Source organism: Cyanistes caeruleus, chromosome 10 (genome assembly GCF_971803275.1).
Source record: "Cyanistes caeruleus chromosome 10, bCyaCae1.hap1.1, whole genome shotgun sequence".
Lineage (NCBI taxonomy): Eukaryota > Metazoa > Chordata > Aves > Passeriformes > Paridae > Cyanistes > Cyanistes caeruleus.
The window spans coordinates 19,458,192-19,477,208 of record NC_141710.1 but is presented as its reverse complement, the minus strand read 5'-3'; the positions used below and the strand labels follow the sequence as shown (position 1 = coordinate 19,477,208).

General features: G+C 38.5%; 1 protein-coding gene across 4 annotated transcripts in view; it reads left to right on the top strand.

Moving 5' to 3' along the window:
* The window catches only part of NAALADL2 (N-acetylated alpha-linked acidic dipeptidase like 2), a 406,977-nt gene that overhangs the window by 367,821 nt on the left and 20,139 nt on the right, over window positions 1-19,017 (top strand). For all 4 annotated transcript variants that reach the window (XM_086844332.1, XM_086844333.1, XM_086844335.1 and 1 more), the window contains one exon: window positions 14,554-14,647. In XM_086844332.1, coding sequence (XP_086700458.1) covers window positions 14,554-14,647 — 94 coding nt within the window. The remainder of the gene's footprint in view (window positions 1-14,553; window positions 14,648-19,017) is intronic.

Here is a 19,017-nt window from a genome sequence, read left to right as displayed (position 1 = left end):
GTGAATTTCCAAAGGTTGTAAGAGTTGAAGAGTATTTTTTAGAAATTTCTATTTTCAACTTGGACAATCCCCTAAATTTTCATAGAAACTATATGTCCTTGTTATTAAGCTAACTATTTCTACCAACTTTTGAGTTGTATTTGAACATGAAAAGCTATACAGCCTTTTTGGAGGGAAACTAGCCAATGTTTACTACTAACACAAGGAAATTGTTTTTTCAACCTGACTTTGAGCATTGTTCATTCATTGAAATCTTCCTTAATTAGAGGAAAAAACATAGTGATCATTTGTTCTTCTCACTCTTTGCATGAGCATTTCAGAGCTTAACTTAAGCTAATCAACTCATTAGTAAAGTTCTAGAAACTTGTAATTTTTGGATGAATGTTTTTCCTGTATTTTCTGAAAACCAGAACAAATCATTGGGGAGTATAGATACTGGTGTAAAATCCTGCAGTCTTCTCTGATCCATAATTGTGTTTCTTGGAATATTTTTGCCATCGTTTCCTTAGTAGTAGTGGACTTTCAAGCTTCCATTCTTGTATGACTGGGTAGGTAGTAAAATTATTGAAGTGTGACTTTGAGAATGAGCAACTAATTACTTTAAATTTACTGGCTGTTCCAATAATCTTAGCTTTCTAAGTGTCCCAAAAGGCAGCCTAGGAATCTTGCTTTTAGTCCATGTAGGCAATACTTGAGATGATCTTGAGCCATGTGGTTTTAACAGGAAGATTTTTAATGTTAAATAAGGAGCTCTATCTCACTTTCAGTTTGGTTGGTTTAGTCCACTGAGTTGTGTTGCTTTTCTTGCTAGGCTTAGTGGTTTTAATTCAAAGAAAGTAATGAAGAGAAGAATGCAAAACACATCCTTTACACCACTAAAAAACCATAGTAATATGTTCAGAAAATGTATTGAGCTGCCTAATCCAAAGCTCATGGAAGCTGAATGCAGATTGATGGCAGTGGGATGTAATTAGGCTTTGCAGACTTTGTTTTTTAACCCTTGTGAGTTTTCCTGAGAAGCAGATAGTGAGGGAAGGATTGACAGTACCAGAACTAAGAGCCAAGGCTGCCTGGTGTCCACTCACATCTCGGACCCAATAGTTGCTTTTGAAACTTCAAATTTTGAAATTTCAAAGCTCAGCATGCATTTTCAGATGGACTGGTGGCACTGGCAGATAAGCAGGGTGGGATCTTGCTGACTCCATCCCTTTTGGCTACCAGCTTTATTTAGTACCTGCCTGCTTACCTGGGGTGGGGAAACACTCCAGTTAACATCCCCAGCAATACAAGAGGATTCTTTTTAGCAGACTAATACCCAAAATTACTTCTAGATTTTTTTGTAGTTTTTTGTTTTGAGTCAAGTTTCAGTCACACTGAGCAGTAAGACACATGACTGTGGTAAGAGTTCTGCTGACCTTCAGTGTTTAGAACAATTCTTGTAGGTAGTGCAGATGACTACACGTGGGTTTTTTATTTGCATTAGTCTAGACAGACTTTGTGACATGCTGCTGACTTCCTTTCCCCTCAAATGGGAATTCAGAATGAAAATAATACCATGGATGAGATACTGTGAACCATTATGATAACTCATGCTAATTGAAGTTAGATTTCAGGATTTATGAATTATCTCTGCTCATTAGATTAAACTAAAGAACTTTGAGGTCATTTAGTCCATTTGTGCTGGTACAATATACTCACTTCCTTTCCTCCTAGGTTGTATTTAGCTACAAAGAGAAAAGTCTTGTGCTGCTTTATTTGATGAACTGTTCCATGATCCAAAATGACTTCTCACAAAGTTTTTCCCTTCTCTTGTTCAATTGAAATAGTTTTCCCTTAATTACATCACTTTTGGTTGTTTCTTTTAATTTTTACTTGGAAACTTGAATTTTCTGTAACTACTGTGTTCTTAATTTCTTTGGTAAAAGAATCCTTTCTTTTGAGATCAAAGAATTTTGATACACATTAGCACTTTAATTATAAGCTACAGAATGATAACTGAATGAATAGGGTGAAGGCTTTTTTAGACTAGCAGGGCTGACAATTAAAAAGGCTTTAGCATGACTTGCAGCGTAGCCTATTCTTTTTTTTTTTTTTTGTTAAATATGGCTATTATTGTAAATGAAGATTAATAATCACTAATAGCTACTGGGCTCTTTTAGTGTAATATTCTGCACAAATAAACCTCTCAGCACTGCTGCCTCCCTTCATAGCCCCTCTTTTGCAAATGTCAGTTGTTACTTCAGCAGAATAAGCAGAAAGTTAACTCTGTCTGCAGTCGAGTTTAACCTCTGTCTCAGGGACACAGGGGTTTTGTGCAGAGAATTGCTGGAAGACTGGAGGCAAAATAAATATTAACAAATCAGCATAATGTAGTGGTCTAATCCAATATTGCATCTGGAGCCTGCTGTTCTCAGAATGGAAAAGTTAAACATTTGGGAATGGGCAGACAGAGCGATGCCTCCAGACTCCCTTGGGATATCCCTGTTGACTGCGACCCCAGCAGGGCCCAAGCAGCAGTGCTTAAAAACTGCAAGATTTAGTGTCATTTCCAGTTTTCCTGTTTCAAATGCCTTGAGAAGGCAGTACTGATAAAGTGAAACGGAGTTTAAATGGTGTTAGGAAACTTGGAGTTTGTTACTTGGTACCCACTCATTTTGCCTAATGAGTGAATTCTAAAATCTGTCATTTTCTAAAATTTGTCTATAAATGAAAACTACTTTTTTTCTTTAAACCCACTGTCAAATATGCATTCTGATCAATTCCTCATTCCAAAAATGTCCCATATAATTATTATAGGATGAAGCTTGGATGAATATGTTGTACATTAGGGTTCAGAATCTTGCATCATTATCCTATACCCAAAAGATCAGAACAGTTCATGGAAGGCTTTTTAGTTTTTCTGAAAATACAAGTGAAAAGCTTTAAAATGTGTTTTGTGTTTTTTATGTATGATGTAGACATAGTACAATATCTTCTAGAAATTTCACTCTGATACCAAAATTCTTTTGAAGGTTATTTTAATTGAGTTTAAAGCTATTCAGAGTACATCAAATGCCCATACACATTGCCCTTCTACTGGCTGGGGGAGGGGGAATTCTCAGTGTCTAGAAAGTCTTAATGTATTTTTAAGTATGAAAATTAATATTTTCTGTAATTGCATCTGTCTTCAATTTAACATATGGAAGAGTTCTGAGATGAGTTTTTCTCTGATCTCTGAATTGAAGTGCACTTACACACGTGCATGCCTGTATCACTCTGGATGCTCCCACTATTTCATTTGTTCACTCTGTGCCAGTGCCATATTCCACAGTGCTTTTTCACTTTGGGGGACAATTTATTTGGAATTTTATATAAAAGGGGAGAATTATGCTGAGTGCACACTGATTACTGTATGCTAAAGGACATTTTAGGATTCTGATATATTTTCATTCTATAGAATTTTTTTTAATTCCATCCTTTTCTCCCTGGCCTCGTGATCAAACCATTTCTCTGCACTGTAATTGTCTTTCATCTAGACATATTTGCCTTGCAATTTTTTTTTTCCTCCTGTAATCCATGTTATGTCAAAATGATGTTCCTCAGCTGTCCTTTTAGTCTTCCCTTCTCCTCTTTCAGACATTGCCCAGGTTCCTGATGATGCTGTGCAGCAAATTCCAACTTGTTTTTTTTCTAAATAGTTCACTTTTTTCAGACTCCATCCTTTTCACTCTCCAGACTCCTCAACTACTTCCTTTTCATCTTACCTTTCACTAAAGTCATCAAATCTTCCTCCTTGTTGTCTTTATATTTGGAATAGCACGTAGTGACATTACCTGCAGTATTGCAAGATTATATTGTTTTAAAATGTGCTTCTCTGTGTAATATTTGCTGTTTCCATCAGATCATGCTGCCTTTGTCCTTTTAATGTAGAAGCATCCTATAGATACAGTGGAATGAAATGGCCATCATAATTTAATGATTTTAGTAACAGGTGTATGGTTATAGACCCAGATGTGCTAATAAATCTCAATTTTACCTTCAGATACTTGGAGCTTTACAGCTGGGATTCCTTATGAATTTCAAGGGCCATTCTGTGATATGAGTTTCCCTTCTTTGTTTTATATAAATATTCTGTAATGGGGAAGATTATTTATTATGTCTTTAATCAATGTGTTTCAGGGACAAGTTAGAAAGATGAGGGAGTTTCTTTTTTTCAGGTAAAATTGCAGTCTCAGGATGCCAGCTAATTACAAAATACTTCAGTAAGTTCATCAAACTGACCTGGGATTTCCTAAGACTCAAAGAGTTTGTCAGACTTGGCATTTCCCCCAAGCCTGAGGGGAGGTTGCTCAGGCCCAAACACATTCATCTTTAATTAATGTTTTCTTTTTAAAATAAAACAAGTAACCTTACCCCACCTTTATTTGTGAAGTTATACTGTTTAATTACAGATCTCCTTTTGAGTTTTAAATTTCAAATTATTACTGTAAGTCAACTGATTACTTCTTATTTTAGTTACACTGAAGATTGAATGTTCTGATATGAAAAACAGTGGGGAAAAGAAAAAAAAAACACAGAAATTCTGCCTTTGAATTCTGATACTAGTAAGAAGCTTAAATACTTTTCTGGCTTGGTAAATGCTATGCAAGTAAATCCAAGAGCAGAATCTAACCCCTAACTGAAGTAATTGCCTAAGAAGGAAATTGAGCCTCTTTGTGAACGTTGCAGCAAATATTGGTGTCTGGGGGTAGCCCCAGTGAATTCTCCCCTGAGGTAGAAAGTGCCTTTTAGTGTTGATGGGTCTTTTCTGTCAGCTCTGTACTGCAGCACGATGTATTTTCAGCTTCCCTGGGGTTCTCTGGTGTCTCTCCCTCAGGGCCAGTCTGTCGTGTTTAATGAACTGTCAGTGCTCCGGTCCTCACTGATTAGAGTGACCTAAGAGGAAAAATTTGTTGTACCTTTGCATCAAGAGGTGGCAAAAGAGAAAACATATTTTCACTGTGTAACTATTAAATATCTCAGCTTTTCTAAGGTTGAGAGGATAGGGAGACTTTAATATGTAATGTCATTAATCTTTCCATAATGCTTATTCTCATGAGTATGCTGAATTGACTGTCCAAGTCTGACAAGTTCTTCAAGGAACTATTTCCTCAACCCATCATGGATGATTTTCTTCAGGTGTTTCAACTCCTAAATTCCATTTCTTTCTTTCATTCTCCCTGGTTCTCCCTAAATTCTAAGGACTGCCTGCTGCCTAGCATATATTCTTCTTTTGACATAATTGCAAATAAAATTTGGGCTAAACAGAGTATAGTTTGAGGCTCCTCTAATAGCATTTTCTCATCCTCGTCTCACAGTCATGTCTGACTCATTTTGAAGGTCATGCAATGCAAAATTCAAGAATGGTGGTATATTAATGCATCTCAGTGTCCTGATACAATTTTCATGTTGAAAAAGTGTATAAATGAGATTCAGATGGATGAGGAAAAGTAGAGAAAAAAATGTATTGTCACAATAATGGAAGATAAATAATAATGAACATCAAGGAGAATGACTGTTCGGTGCTGAAGCAGATTATATGCATTATTTTAATTAAGAGTGCTTAATAGTACATATGGTTTCCCTTGAATAATAATTGCGTGCTGATGAAGTATGATTAGAGACTTTTTTTTGGAGTTCAATTAAATCAAATCCATTTCTGTAAAAGAAGAGTGATTAAAAAGATGATATCAAGTTCTAAACTGAAGGCTGTGGTTGAAGCTTCCTATTGCTGATTTCTTTATTATTGCACTCCTCTGATGAGTATTATCTCATTTTTAACAATGCCACAAGTTTCAGAGAGAGTCCTGTAGATTCAGCCGAAGAAGAGGCTTTACAGATCAAATAGAAACTTGGGAATGTACTTGGATGTCCTTGAATATGTGATCCTGGGATTGTTTCCAGTCTGGGAAGATTCTTGGTTCATGCATGTATCTTGAAGCTTGTGAGGAGATACTCTGATTAATTAGGGTTGCAAGACAACATACTGTTTTCTGGGCTGATCTATTTCTGTGGAGTGCTTGTGAACCTGGGTGATTAAATGCAGACTTGCACTGCTGCTTTTTTTATCTGTAAGTCATTACTGTCTGCCTCGGAAGGCTCCGAGACCAGCAGGGCCCAGCCAACTGTCTGGCAGCTGTTAACAAAATTATCAATTATCTTGTTGGGTCCCATCATCTTGTGCTTCCATTATCCTGTGAGTAAGGAGGGCTGGTTGTGCCAGCATCCTGATTGGTGTCCCAGGCACACAGATAAGGCAGGGAAGGGGAATGGCACTCATTAACTGGGAGCAAACACAGGGAATGCTGTCCTGTAGCCTGGGAGATGGTGGTGTCCAGGCTCTCAATCACAGCCTGGTGTGTGTTTTCAAACCAGTCCACAGGAATCTGCACTGACGCCTCTTGTCTGCAATTCTGAGAGGACTTCAACTTTCTTTACTTAAAACTTCCCTTTACTACAAGGAAAAATTGCATTTTTTGTGCTTAAGCACGTGCACTGATAGCTAGCTGCATGTTTTACCCTGCAAATGTCTTTATTACACATGCAAATAAAGAAAAGCAAGTTATGTAGATTTGGTTTAAGGTAGTTAACATCTCCCCAAGATGCAATTTCTGTACCCTGATCATTACCATTGGAGATCTTTCACTCTGATCTATGGAGATACATTTTTCTTCATATTTCGTTATATATTTCTCTTTGTACCAGAAGAATAGTTAAATCTGTTTCCTCAGGACTGCCTGTGGCCAGCTTCAGGCAGCTAGCATCGCTTCTTTAGAAAGGATCCTGCACTGCTTCCCTCTCCTCTTCCACACCTGAAGAGAGGCAGAGAATGAAAGAATCTAAGAGGTCCTTTCCTGTGCAGTGATGGCAGCTGGGTTTATGGGAGTGCTATGTGCAAATCATTCTGCTTTAGAGCAAACTTTTGTTGAGTGTGTTACCCTCAGAGTCCGCAGCTGGTGACCAGAGCAGCCGGGCTTTAACACTGGAGCTAAAAAAGAATTTACACTAGAGCAAATTTTTAAAAGTCTCTATAAGAAATCGAGCATGAGGGTCTGTAAAGATGTAAAGATTTGTCTTGTCATGGTGTGGCTTCCTCAGCCAGAGCTCAAGGATTGCAGAGACCATTCTGCTACATCCTTTTGCATGCTCATAACCATGCACACTGGGGAAAAGACTGACTCTTTTTCCTAAGGTTTTAATCTGGTGGCCCTTCTAGAAGTTAATTCAACACTGTTTTTGCATGCAGATACCATGAGATTTTGACATGCCTAAATATGAAATAGCTGATTAGGATGTCATCTTGAGATTATTGCTGCTTGCATTAATGTGCTCCACAGCTGACTCCATGGCTTGCTGTGTGAGCAGGAACCCTGTGCAGACAGAAAGTGGCTCTGCCTCAGCTCCAAACAAACTGGGCTGAGCACAGGTTCATGTACAGAGTGCCAAGGCTAACTCAATAAAGCCATTATCTTGGAAGTGAGTTAATCATCCCTCTTCTCTGCCCCTGCGGTAAGGAGAGCACGAGAACTGCCAGAAGTGGGCCAGGCTCTGTGTGAGGAGCAGCGTGGTGTGGATGGAAGGTAGGAGTGGAAAGAAACTCTGGATAATAGCAAGGAGTTATAACCCAGAGCGTGGTGAATCACTCCTCACTATAAATTAATGTGATTCAAAATATATTTTTAATAGAATCATATAAAATCCTGAGTTGGAAGGGATCTACAAGGAGCATTGAAGTCCAACTCCTGGGACAACCCCATCAATCACACCACGATATTAGAAAATTCACATAAATGCATTTAGATACAGAAAAAGTATGTATTTCCACATACATATAATCTGAAAAGCAGTAATTTCTGCATGTACACAAAAAGCAAAGCAGAGATAAGTAGGAGTTGCTTTTTTGTGCAAGAAACTGAAAGTAGTGGGATGAATGATCATTCCCAGCTGTGATCAAAATCCATACAAAATGTACTTTCACTGCTCTAAGTGCTGTATATTACTAAATTGGCCAACAAATTAGATTTTAAGCAAATTAGTCACTTAAGAGGATACTTTTGACCTTAATTTATCAGTGCCTGAGAACCTCATCATGAATCATGTAAGAAAACACTGTGTATGATCATGTAAATAGAGATCTGTATTCCAGAGCCAGCCCAAGCTACCACAGTTCTGGATTATTTTAATATGTAATTTTGGGGATGTCTAGTGCTGTGTGGCACCCTAATACAAACAGTCAAGTGCTGCTTGCTGTGCACAGGATACCTGAAAAGAGGGAAATTCCATGTTTTATTCGCATTCACTTTTATTTCCTAATCAATATTTTCTGTTCTAAGAGTAAATAAAACAATATTAAATTATTTAGGGGCGGGGAGTGTTGAAATAAAGTATTTAATATTTGCAAGACCTCACACTTCCCTTGTTCAGAAATAGGTATTTCTGATGAATTACTGTGCTTTGCTTCACTCACTCACTGCAGCACAGACTCACCATAGTCCTTTCTCAGAGAGCCCTCTACTGTCCTAAAACACAGCATGTTCCACTCAGCATCTGATACCCCAAAATTTCATTTGATCTGTGCTGTGAATGCATGCCCTGGTACCAGGGTGGATTTCAGGGAAAAAAAACCAAAACAGAACAAAAAAAACCGCAAATAACAAACATGTGGTATTACTGAATATTTAAGAAATTTGAATTAAATTTGACAGCTTAAATGCAAAATGAATGTGGTTATGGCCATATTTCTGTTTCTTTGACTCATGATGGGAATGTGGTTTTCAGAAAGATAGGGGCTCACAGAATGGGTTGTTTTCTCATTTTCCCTCCCCTGATTTTTCTTGTGTGAATCAGTTAATTTTTTTGGAAGGTGATGAATACAAAAAAATAGCCCTGCTGTGTAGACTGATTCTGCAGGAAGTTTTTCCACATTAAATTGAGATCCCACTATTAAAAATGCTCATTAATTTATCATGAAGCTCACGACTGCTGCCATTCATCTTGTAACACTAGGTGCTGAAATTGTTATTGCCAGGGAATCACGATTTCATTTAAATAGACTCAATTTCTCATGTTTAATTAAAGAAGTCTGATAACATTAAGGAAGTTGAGTGGAGAGGGGGAACCAGAAGAAAGGATATTCATGAAATTTGCTGGTATTAATAAAAATATTTCTTTAGTTTTGCAGTGGGGAGAAGGTGGTTATTTTAACATTTGAGATTACTAATACTGTGGTTCTCAGAGGGGATCTTAATATATGTAGATATTCATTCCTTATTGGCATGGGTGTGGAGGCTGAAGCTGTTGTTTATGATTTGTTTAATATCAGAAGATCTCAGCAGGTCACTCTGCTCGTCAGTTTGTGTGGGAAGAGAGACCCTTGATGCAAAAGATGAACACCTGAGATTAGGCAGTGCAACATCCAGTCACAAACCTTAAACCTTTCCACTCACCTTAAGGAAGGAAGAAGAGGAAAACAGCATTATTTTCACCTCAGTGGTATTGAGCCCCCAAAACAGGACAGAATCTTGCCATGTTCTTTCCTCCTCCATGAACCCCAGGGGTAATGCAGGAAGGGAGAGGTGCCAGGTGTAAGGGCAAATGTGGCTTGGAAAAAATAAAGCTGATATCAAAGGAAGATGAGGCTCAGAGCTGCTCAGCCCCAAGGATTGTTTGGGTCTGTTGTAGGCAGTCTTAGGGACAGGGGGATGCTGAGTCTGTAGCTGAGACTACCTCAGCTCTACCTCACTACCATGTTAAATTACCTCCCATCTCACAGGGTTTGTCATGGTTTTGGTGGATTGGATGCCATGTGTGTGCTGGTTTCCTCAGGAAGTGCACAGATGTCAGTGCAGTGTTGTTAACATGCGTAGAATAAAATTGTAAAAGTATGTTGCAGTGGCATAAGGCTTGAAATGCAAAGGAGTTGCTGCTGGTTTCAAGTAGCTGAGCATAATTCTTTCCAGCAGGTAAAACTGGAGTATGGCATTGCTGAAGACAGTGTTTACAGAAGGATAAACATGGCAGTTTACCTGATTTTTTAAGTTATGTTGTTTGTAACTTGGCATATGAAGAGATCTGAGATGTCTGTTTAGATTTTAACTCTCCTAATGTAACTAAAAATGTCCTAAAGGCTCAGCACTTCCACCCACTGAGGCTTGCATAGCACAGGCTGGATACAGCACAGTTTCAAATTTCACTAAACAAAAAACACCCAAAAACCCCCAAGACTGTGTGTAAACTTCTGTGTTAAAGAAACTGCCTGCACACCTCATGCTGATGTTTATTCTAGCAGATTGATCTCTCTCACGCATAATATTTTCATATCTTCATATCCACTAAATACATTTTAATTTTATTCATCTTGCAGGTTTCTGCTGCTGTGGCAGAATGGAGGATGGGTGGCTGTGGCTGCCTTGTCAGAAAAACCAGACAGCACTTTGGGCTGTCCCTGCGAGGCAGGCTCAGTAACAGCATGCCCCAAGAGCAAAACTGAATCTGTGTGAGAGAGACTGTGGGGAGCCTTTCACATTTATCTAGCCTGGGCTTAAAGTATTCATATTTAAAAAAAAAAACAATTAAATTTGTATGCCAGTAGACTTGCTTTATGTTGCTGGTAGGCAGCTTGGATATTTGAGGAAGAAAGTTGTCTTGAACACAGAGTTTAACTCCCTGAGAAAACAGCTGTGACATACAAAAAAAAACCCCAACCAAACCTGTGATGAATCCCCCCAAATTTCACTTCATTTCCTTTCCTTATTTGCATTGTAAAACAACTAAAATGGTAAAGTATATTTATCATTTATATAGAGGAACATATTGTGTGTGTTTAATCCAGGTATTTCTTTTTATGTCATAGACCTTTAGGTGTTGTGGATCTAACTGATGTTCCTGAAAATTGGCTTTTATAGTCAAATTAGGCTCATAGATAAGTAGAATTGGAAGAGTACATAGTTCCTGATGGAATAGTTTGTAAAACCCTGGAAGAGAAAATAAGCTACACCAGCATTTGGAAATGTCACGTGATGCTGAATCATCTTTCACACCAGGATTTTTTTGAAGTTTGTGGTTTTTCTTCTTATCTTTTGGGATCTACACAGTGTCTGAGAAGTAAAAGCAGTTATTTCCTTCCTACAGAGATGCTTTAAAAAGACCTCGAAATAATGTTACTTTGGTACAAACCCATTTTAAATATTCAGATTTGTTTTGCAGTATGCATAGAATCACAGAATGGTTTGAGTTGGGACCTTAAAACTCCTCTTGGAGCTTTGCCATGGGCAGGGGACACCTTCCACTATCCCAGGTTGCTCCAAGCCAAGTTCAACCTGTCCTTGGACACTTCCAGAGATGGGGCAGCCAGGGCTTCCCCACCCTCTTAGAGAGCAAATACAATATAACTCTACAGTTATAGTTACATTCTATATTAATGCCTATTTTTAAAGTAATTGGAAGTTCATCAAATAAATTTTCATTTACTGAAAAGCACCTTTCCCACAGCCAAGTGCAGTGCAAGTGTTAGTCATTATTTTTTTCTTTTTAAAGTAAGAAAATCATTTTAGGATGAATTAGCATTTGAACTCTAAGATCTTTTCTTAGACTTGATAATCACATAAATGTTACATCAGTTATTGTGTGTATTGTTTGTGTATTATGTATGAATTCTATTTGAGAAGTTGTCATTAGTGTTTTAACCACTTCAGAATGGGAATAGAATCAATCGTGCTGCTTTAGCTTTTCACTTCATGAGAAAATTATTGTCTTTGCTCTTTGCTAAACTATGCTTGCATTTAATAATTCAGTAGTCAGTCTGATGCATTCTTCACCTGGGAAAAGGGGGCCAAAGCTTGTCTTTATTTTCCATGTATATTCAGTGTTGCGCTCAGGGGAATGGTATATCCAAAAATAAGACTATAAATAAGAAATTGGTAGCCTTTTCTGTCTGGCTGCTTTATGTGGGTTTGATATATGCTTCTGCAGCATTATTACTTACTCTGTTCAAATCAATGCTCTGAGCTTTCCTTTACATGATTGATTTCTTCCAGATTAGCCCAGGAAGTACGTGATTTAATAAACACCACCACTACCTGTTTGCTAACACACAGATGTCTGCAGTGTTAGACAGGGACTATAAAATTTCTGAAAGTGCTTCAGTCAGTCATAAGATTTGGATGGTATCACTTTATTTAAGCAGGAAAAAGAAAACATTTGGTCTGCCATAGTCAAAAGCAAACTTAAACTCTTTGGAAGAAACAGAAATAAGACAAGAATTTATGAAAACGACACCAGGTTCTGCAGAAGATGATGATAAAAAGGAAAGTTGCTTACTAGGGTATTGTCCTCTTTAAATGCCACATCCCTGTTTCATAAAAAAAGCTTTTTTTTCTTTGCTTTTGTGTTCTTAAACCCTGTGGTAACAGATTGTATCAGCAACAATGCGTAACTGTTGGTGTCCCTTCCTAAAACACCTAGGAATTTGTAGCTGTATTACCATGAAGTGAAAGTTTTAGCAAAAATGGGCTGTCAAGGAGGAATTTCAGTGTTTTGTGTGCTGTCCTGGGGTTCAGTGGGTGTGGGCTCCATGTGGAATCCCTTCTTTTTATTAGGAAGTTATTTCAGTGTCACAGTTGCTGATCTGTAGCAAGTCACAGGGTGCTCATGTTCTGGGCAGTGTGTCTCACACGAGTTCCACGCAGGACACGGAAGGATTTTGTGTATTTGGATATTTAGAACCAGATTTTTCACAGTTGCTTATGGCTGGTTTAGGTACAGTCTTGTACAGGTTTTAGTTTGCCCTAACAATTTCATTTTTTGTCTTTCCATAATACCTCTCTCATATCTCTGTTTTTAAAAAAATAATGTTTTTCAATAATCATAAAAAAATCTATGCCTCTTAATGCTTTCCAGGCACTTTTTGTGAATAATCAGATAGATAATGTAATGGTCTTTCAGCATTGATGGCCTGAGGAATTGGGAAGTTTCTTCATAAGAAGTTACTGTGGAATACTTTAACATAGCTCTCCAGACAGTATTTTTAAAGTTCACTCTTAGTTCTTTGTCTTTTCCTGATAATGACCTGACATAACATTATTCCTTGCTATATATTTTTATCTCTATATAAGGCAGTTTGTTTTTTTTCTTGGTGCCTTCTGTGATACAGTTTTCTCTAGAGGTGAATCTCCATAGCTTCACAGCAGAATACAGAATATTCCCTCAGTCTCTGTACCCAAACCAGTCTGTGGCCAGGTCATTTCTTCTGTGCTTTCTGAGAAATGTTGTGAGGTTCCATTAATCTTTCTCAAGGAAACTTGTATTTCTGATATTTCCCTGCTTTCATCCACTTTCCTGGGAGATGGTTTTCCTTTTCAATCGCTGTACTGTTGTTTTTAATATTACTGAGGCTTGTTGTCTTTTCCTGCTACTTTCTATTGTAAAATTAAAATGTTATTTTTGGCACAGAGACTATCATATTGCTTTTGAAGGATAGATATTATTCTTTCCACCCCCCCCAACACCTTGGGAAGAATTGTACAATACGATTCTATTCAGTCCACATTTTTATCAACACGGTCACCAGCACCTGAAGCCATCCCATTTTACAGCACAGCCTTACAGATATTTTTTCCCTTTTTGCAATATCAAGATATAAAGAAGATGAATGAAAGTTTCTTGCATGTTTTTGTCAGTGTGTTTTTATAGCTCCCATGAACAGTGATGGACTTGGCAGCCTGGAGACTGAAATCCTCTGTTTAATCACAGCTAGGTGTAGTTCAGCAGAAAGATGTATTTCTATACACAGCCCCTGTAGCATGTCTCAGCCTCGAGCTGGAGAGCTGACCTTCTGTAAGCAGAAAAAAGCTCTCAGGCCACTCAGCCCCTGCCTTATCTGGGAGCTGTTCAGAAAGAGGCATTCATGCCATTGAGATTTTGTGACAGGTGCTGATGTCTAGTCTGGAGTGGGCTGAGGGGCTCTTTGGGGAATTTCTTTCCCCTGGCTCCTGAGAGAAAGCAGTGTTCTGTCCAGTCTGGAGGTTGTACATCCGCGTGCATCCGGTTGTCACACTGCACTTCAAAAGGCTGTGGGTTTCCAGGTCAGCTTGCATTTAGCCCTAGGCTTGATCTTCTGATCATTGATGTCTCTGATTCTTTATTTTAGTTGTGGAAAGTTCCAAAATGCAATAGCTGAGACCAGAGAACTGAGTAAAACGGTAAACTTCATTCCCATGTTCAGAATATTGAGATATTTTATTTGATAACAAAGCAAAAATGTCCTTCAGAGAATCCTGCAGCATCCCAGAGAAGGCACACTGCACAGAATTCTTGTGTGTGGTCATAAACAGTATTCTCTGAACACTTTGAAATGTTGTATAGAAAGGCAATGGCCCTGGTCACATTTCTTCTCATAAATATGTGCTTATGGGGTTTTAATAACACTTCCCTGAAAATCCAATGTAATTAAAACATGTGTTGTTCCAAAAGAAGTGCTGGTTATTAAATGTACTGGAAATAATTTGACTGGGTTTTGTGTCTTTTTGTATTTTTCAGCTAACAGGACAAGTGACTTTGCAAATTGCCACTGATCCAGTTTTGCCGTTCAATGCCCTCGACATCGCGTTAGAAGTTCAGAACAGTCTGAAAGGTAATTTTCATTAGAGGAATATTGTTCTCCATTAATACAGGGGGGGAAAAGCATCATCTAATCCCTGATACATATTTTCAATTATTGAATAATAGTGATTTTACTAGTTAAATAGGGTCATTATATAATGCTGAATAAAATTCAGGTTTTGTTGCCATAAAGTTTTTAGATTTCTTCTGATGCTACTTTGTCATTTAAGCAATTTAGGTTACCTGTAGTGTCCTAAGACCTTTGAAAAATATTTCTGGTTTTAGGTTTATGAAACTCTCAAGTTGATCTCTTAAATAGAGAAGTTCTATAAAATCACACCCAAACTTCACATATCCTTCAGCAGATTGTGAGGTTGTATCTCAACTGTAAAGACTTTTTGCAATCTTGAGGTGCTACCCCTCCATTTCATCCCCTCCCTGCACACTTTTCTGTAACACATACTCATAGAAGTCTGATACCCTTTCTTTAATCTTTGCCATCCATCATTGTGAAGATGTAGGAGTCGGTAGGCAAGTATTGGTCTGGAATCACCTAAAAAGACAAGTAATTTTAGCTCTGTTTTGCCACTAAACATTGGTTTAGTTCAGCCTAAACACAGCAGGGGATGATCATCAAAGGGAAAGTGTGGCTCAGCTGGTATTCCTTCAACTGAACATGAGATTACTTCTATTGTTCTTCCTTTTTCTTTATTTTGAGTAACAGGAAACGTTGATTTAAATTGACTTTTTTTTTATCTAACTTCAGTTATATCATTTATCTCTACCACTTCAGGGGAGAGAAAATTATTTCCTAGGCTGTAGGGCCAGCAAGATAAATTTTCTCCCAGCTGTTCACTCTGGAGTTTTGTTTAATGATTTTTCTCATGGCTTTCATGTTTTGTCTGTCTCTGGCTTGCATAAAAGAACAGTTCATTTTGGAAAACATTAAGACAATGGTCCTTTTTCAGTTACTTAAATGAGAATTTGTACTTTTTTATGTGGCTTAAAACTGTAAATGTAGAAAAGGTGAAAGGTAAACCTGCATGACATGGAAAACATTTGCTCATTAGGCTTAATTTTGTGCCTCTGGGGTCTGGTTCAGCCAATTCCTTGAACACAGATTGTATTTCCCCTTGGACTCTCTCACATGCTTGAAGTTAAATTTTGTTTAAATATTTGAGTCACTATTTTGCAGTCTCATGGATGTGCTCACAAAAGGTTGTGTATACCTCGATACCTGTTAACACTGCCTTTATTTTCATTTCTAGAGGATTTAACTCTGTAATGTGGTGGTGTCTGTACAATTAGCTCTGCTAAATTCTGTGGGATATTATCAGCACCTCACAGACCATTTATACATTCAGGGTAGTGTGGGTGACAGGTTCTGTCACCCCAACACCCTCACATGGCTCGTGGTGTGTTCCTCAGGAAGATGGGTAGGAGGCTGTCAAGTGACATGTGTTCTCTCCCCTTGCACACACCAGGACTCTTGGAAACAAACCACTGCTTTTGGGTTTATCTGAAAGGAAGGGTTGGGGCTGGAGAGATTTCTTTTTCTGCCTCTGACGATGGTCTTCTGTCATAAATTATCGAGACGGAGGTAAATTATCAAGACTGAAATCCAGGTCCCCAGGCAGGGCTAGTCAGGCTGTTGCCTGTCTATTCACAGATGTGATATTTTAGACAAGTTCATAAATAAGTGACTGCTTAGAATATTCTCATTAGCCACACCTTGCAGTTGTGTGGGATTTGTGCCTTCCATTTAAATTCAAGACCCATTTTAACCTTGTATCCTATGAAAATCCAATTTATCTTTTGAGGTAGGGTGCAGACAAGATGTCAAATCTGGTGTGTGAAAGATACAAATAATGCTTTTAAGCAGTCCTGTAGAAGTGCTTTGTATGTATATGCAAGTAAAAAGGTACAATCACTTGTACAGAAGTGTTTTATATGTATACAAGCATTTTTATCCAGACCATATTTGTATTTTCTGCTGAAAGCTCTTAGCACTGTGCCTCCTGTAGCCTGTCTTTAAAATCTAGTGTATGTTACAGCAAGTTTCAGGGGTTGATGATGGAGATTCTCAGGTGTCTCATTAGGATTAAAAGCATTTCTGTACCTTTGCACCTGACTGTCCCAGCAATAACAAGTACACCCACCCAGTTTACAAAGAGGAAGTCAGCCAGCTTGCTGCTGTCCCTGGCTTGGGTGCTGTTGAAGCTGATGTCATTTATTACTGCCAGTCACTTGGGCTCCTGCAGACCTTCCAGAATTGGTGTCTGTGCCCCAGCCCTGAATTGTGGCTGTGCAGCAGCAGGCAGGCGAGGTGAGATCCCCACTTGTGGCTGTCAGCACAGGCTGCTGGAGCAAATTGTAGCCATCCCTGATAGGCACTGGCTGAGAGGGAGAGGCTTATGAAGACAAATTAAGGGTGGATGAGATTTTCTGGTTTTGCAGAAGTGCAGGGGCCGTGATTTAAAGCTCTTTGGCTGACGCAGTGTCAGCTGTGTGTGGGTTCCTATCAGTTAGGCCCTTTCTTCTCCCCAGAATGGATGTTTTACAGATGTTACAGCAGCTGAAGTACTTGGGGTGATAATAGTAGGCAGCACTAGCAGAAGTTTAAAATAATGTGGTTTACGATAAGTCGTTCCCAGGGAAGTCTGCGTGACTTTCCACAGCCTATCTCTACCCATACATTTCAAAACATCAGGCTAAACTCTCTGTCCTTAGAAAAATCAATAGAGAAACATATCTCTCTCATTTACTTGATGGCTGCATGCTCATTGCCTACAGCTATCTGCTGCTCTTCAGCTTGGCATCATTTTACCTTCTTGACTGTGTTTCCCTGATCATTCTGTGTGCTTTTCAGAGTTACTCTCCCCTCCTGTCTGTACTGTTCAGAAAATTTCCCTCTTTACTGTTTCCACCCTTTATCCTTGACTGCTACAGAGGTGAAAAATACAACAAATCTGTATATAAGACAGAAATACCTCTTTTGTCATGAGGCACTGGCATCTTGTCTTCAGCATCCATTCAAGGTTATTATGTATTAGTAACTTCTTTCAGCCTTTAATAAAAACAGTCGTGGAAAAATGCAATTTTCATGGACAAACATTTAGTTCTGAAGGGCAAGGATGAGCATCTATTCTGTGTTAGTAGGCCATAAGTTTCAGCAGGTCTGTACAAAGCCACTGATAGCTTCACAGAATTATAGAATAGCTTGCATTGGGAGAGACCTTCTGAAGGTCATTTATTCCAATGCAGTGAGCAGGGAAATCTTCCAGTAGATCAAGATGCTCAGAGCCTCATCAAGCCTGGCACTGGATGTTTCCAGGATGGGATATGCACCACCTCCCTGGGTAACCCACCATCCTCAATGTAAAAGTTCTCTTCTTTACACCTAGTCTAAATCTAATACTTTGGTTTAAAACCCTTACCCTTCATCCTATTTCAAAAGTTTGTCCTAAATTTTCTTGTAAAGCCCCCTTTCAGTATGGAAAGAGCACAGTAAAGTCTCCTTGGAGCCTGCTCTTCTCCAGGCTCCTGTATTGGGCCGCACATAGTAAAATGTCACAACATTCCTCTTTAGCATAACTTCTTTGCAAAAAGACTTGGAGCAGCACTAGATTAGTTTACTTGGACTATAGCAGTCATGGTAGCAAAATTGAAGCTGATGGCAACATGTTCTTTGCACTAAGGATGTCTGGATTTGTGCTTCTGCCCCTTTAGGGTGCTTGCTGTAAAGCTTTCCCATTCAGATTTTCTACTGCCAGGTCTGCTTATCCTATTTTGCAGAGCATGAAAAATGTTCCTAGTGAATACAGCAGCACATCATAGCTGATTCAGAATTTGCCAGCTAATCAAAACCTGAAGCAATTTCCCTTCTCTCTTACATGCAAGCACATGTTCACATATATGGTAAGCAAGCATCATGCCTTAAAATGCTGATTTGTCTGTGCTCCCTTTCCTGTAAGTATTTGTAGGCAAGTACTTTCATAACAGAGGGCACATACACAATTTAAAAATGTTAAATCTCTAGCTGTGCTTTTCATAAGAGCAATCAGTTACACGGGGAAAGGCTATTGTATTCAGTGTCTGTAAAAATATCTGTTTGGTGTAACTTGTTTCTGAATAGGATCCAGTTACATTTAGCAAATGCAATGAAATTCAACAGTGTAATTCCCTGATCAAGAGTGCACATGCTCTTGAGTCACTTTCCTGTGTTTGCAATTTTATTTTTATAGCAACTAAACAACTAGCTTAGATGATTCATCATGATTCACACTGGAGACGAAAGGACAAAGAATACAAAATATAATAATGTGGCATTGTTTTCTCTTAAACGAGGTAACACTTGTGCTCAATTTTCTCTGCAAAAGCATCAAAGGTCCTTAAGACATC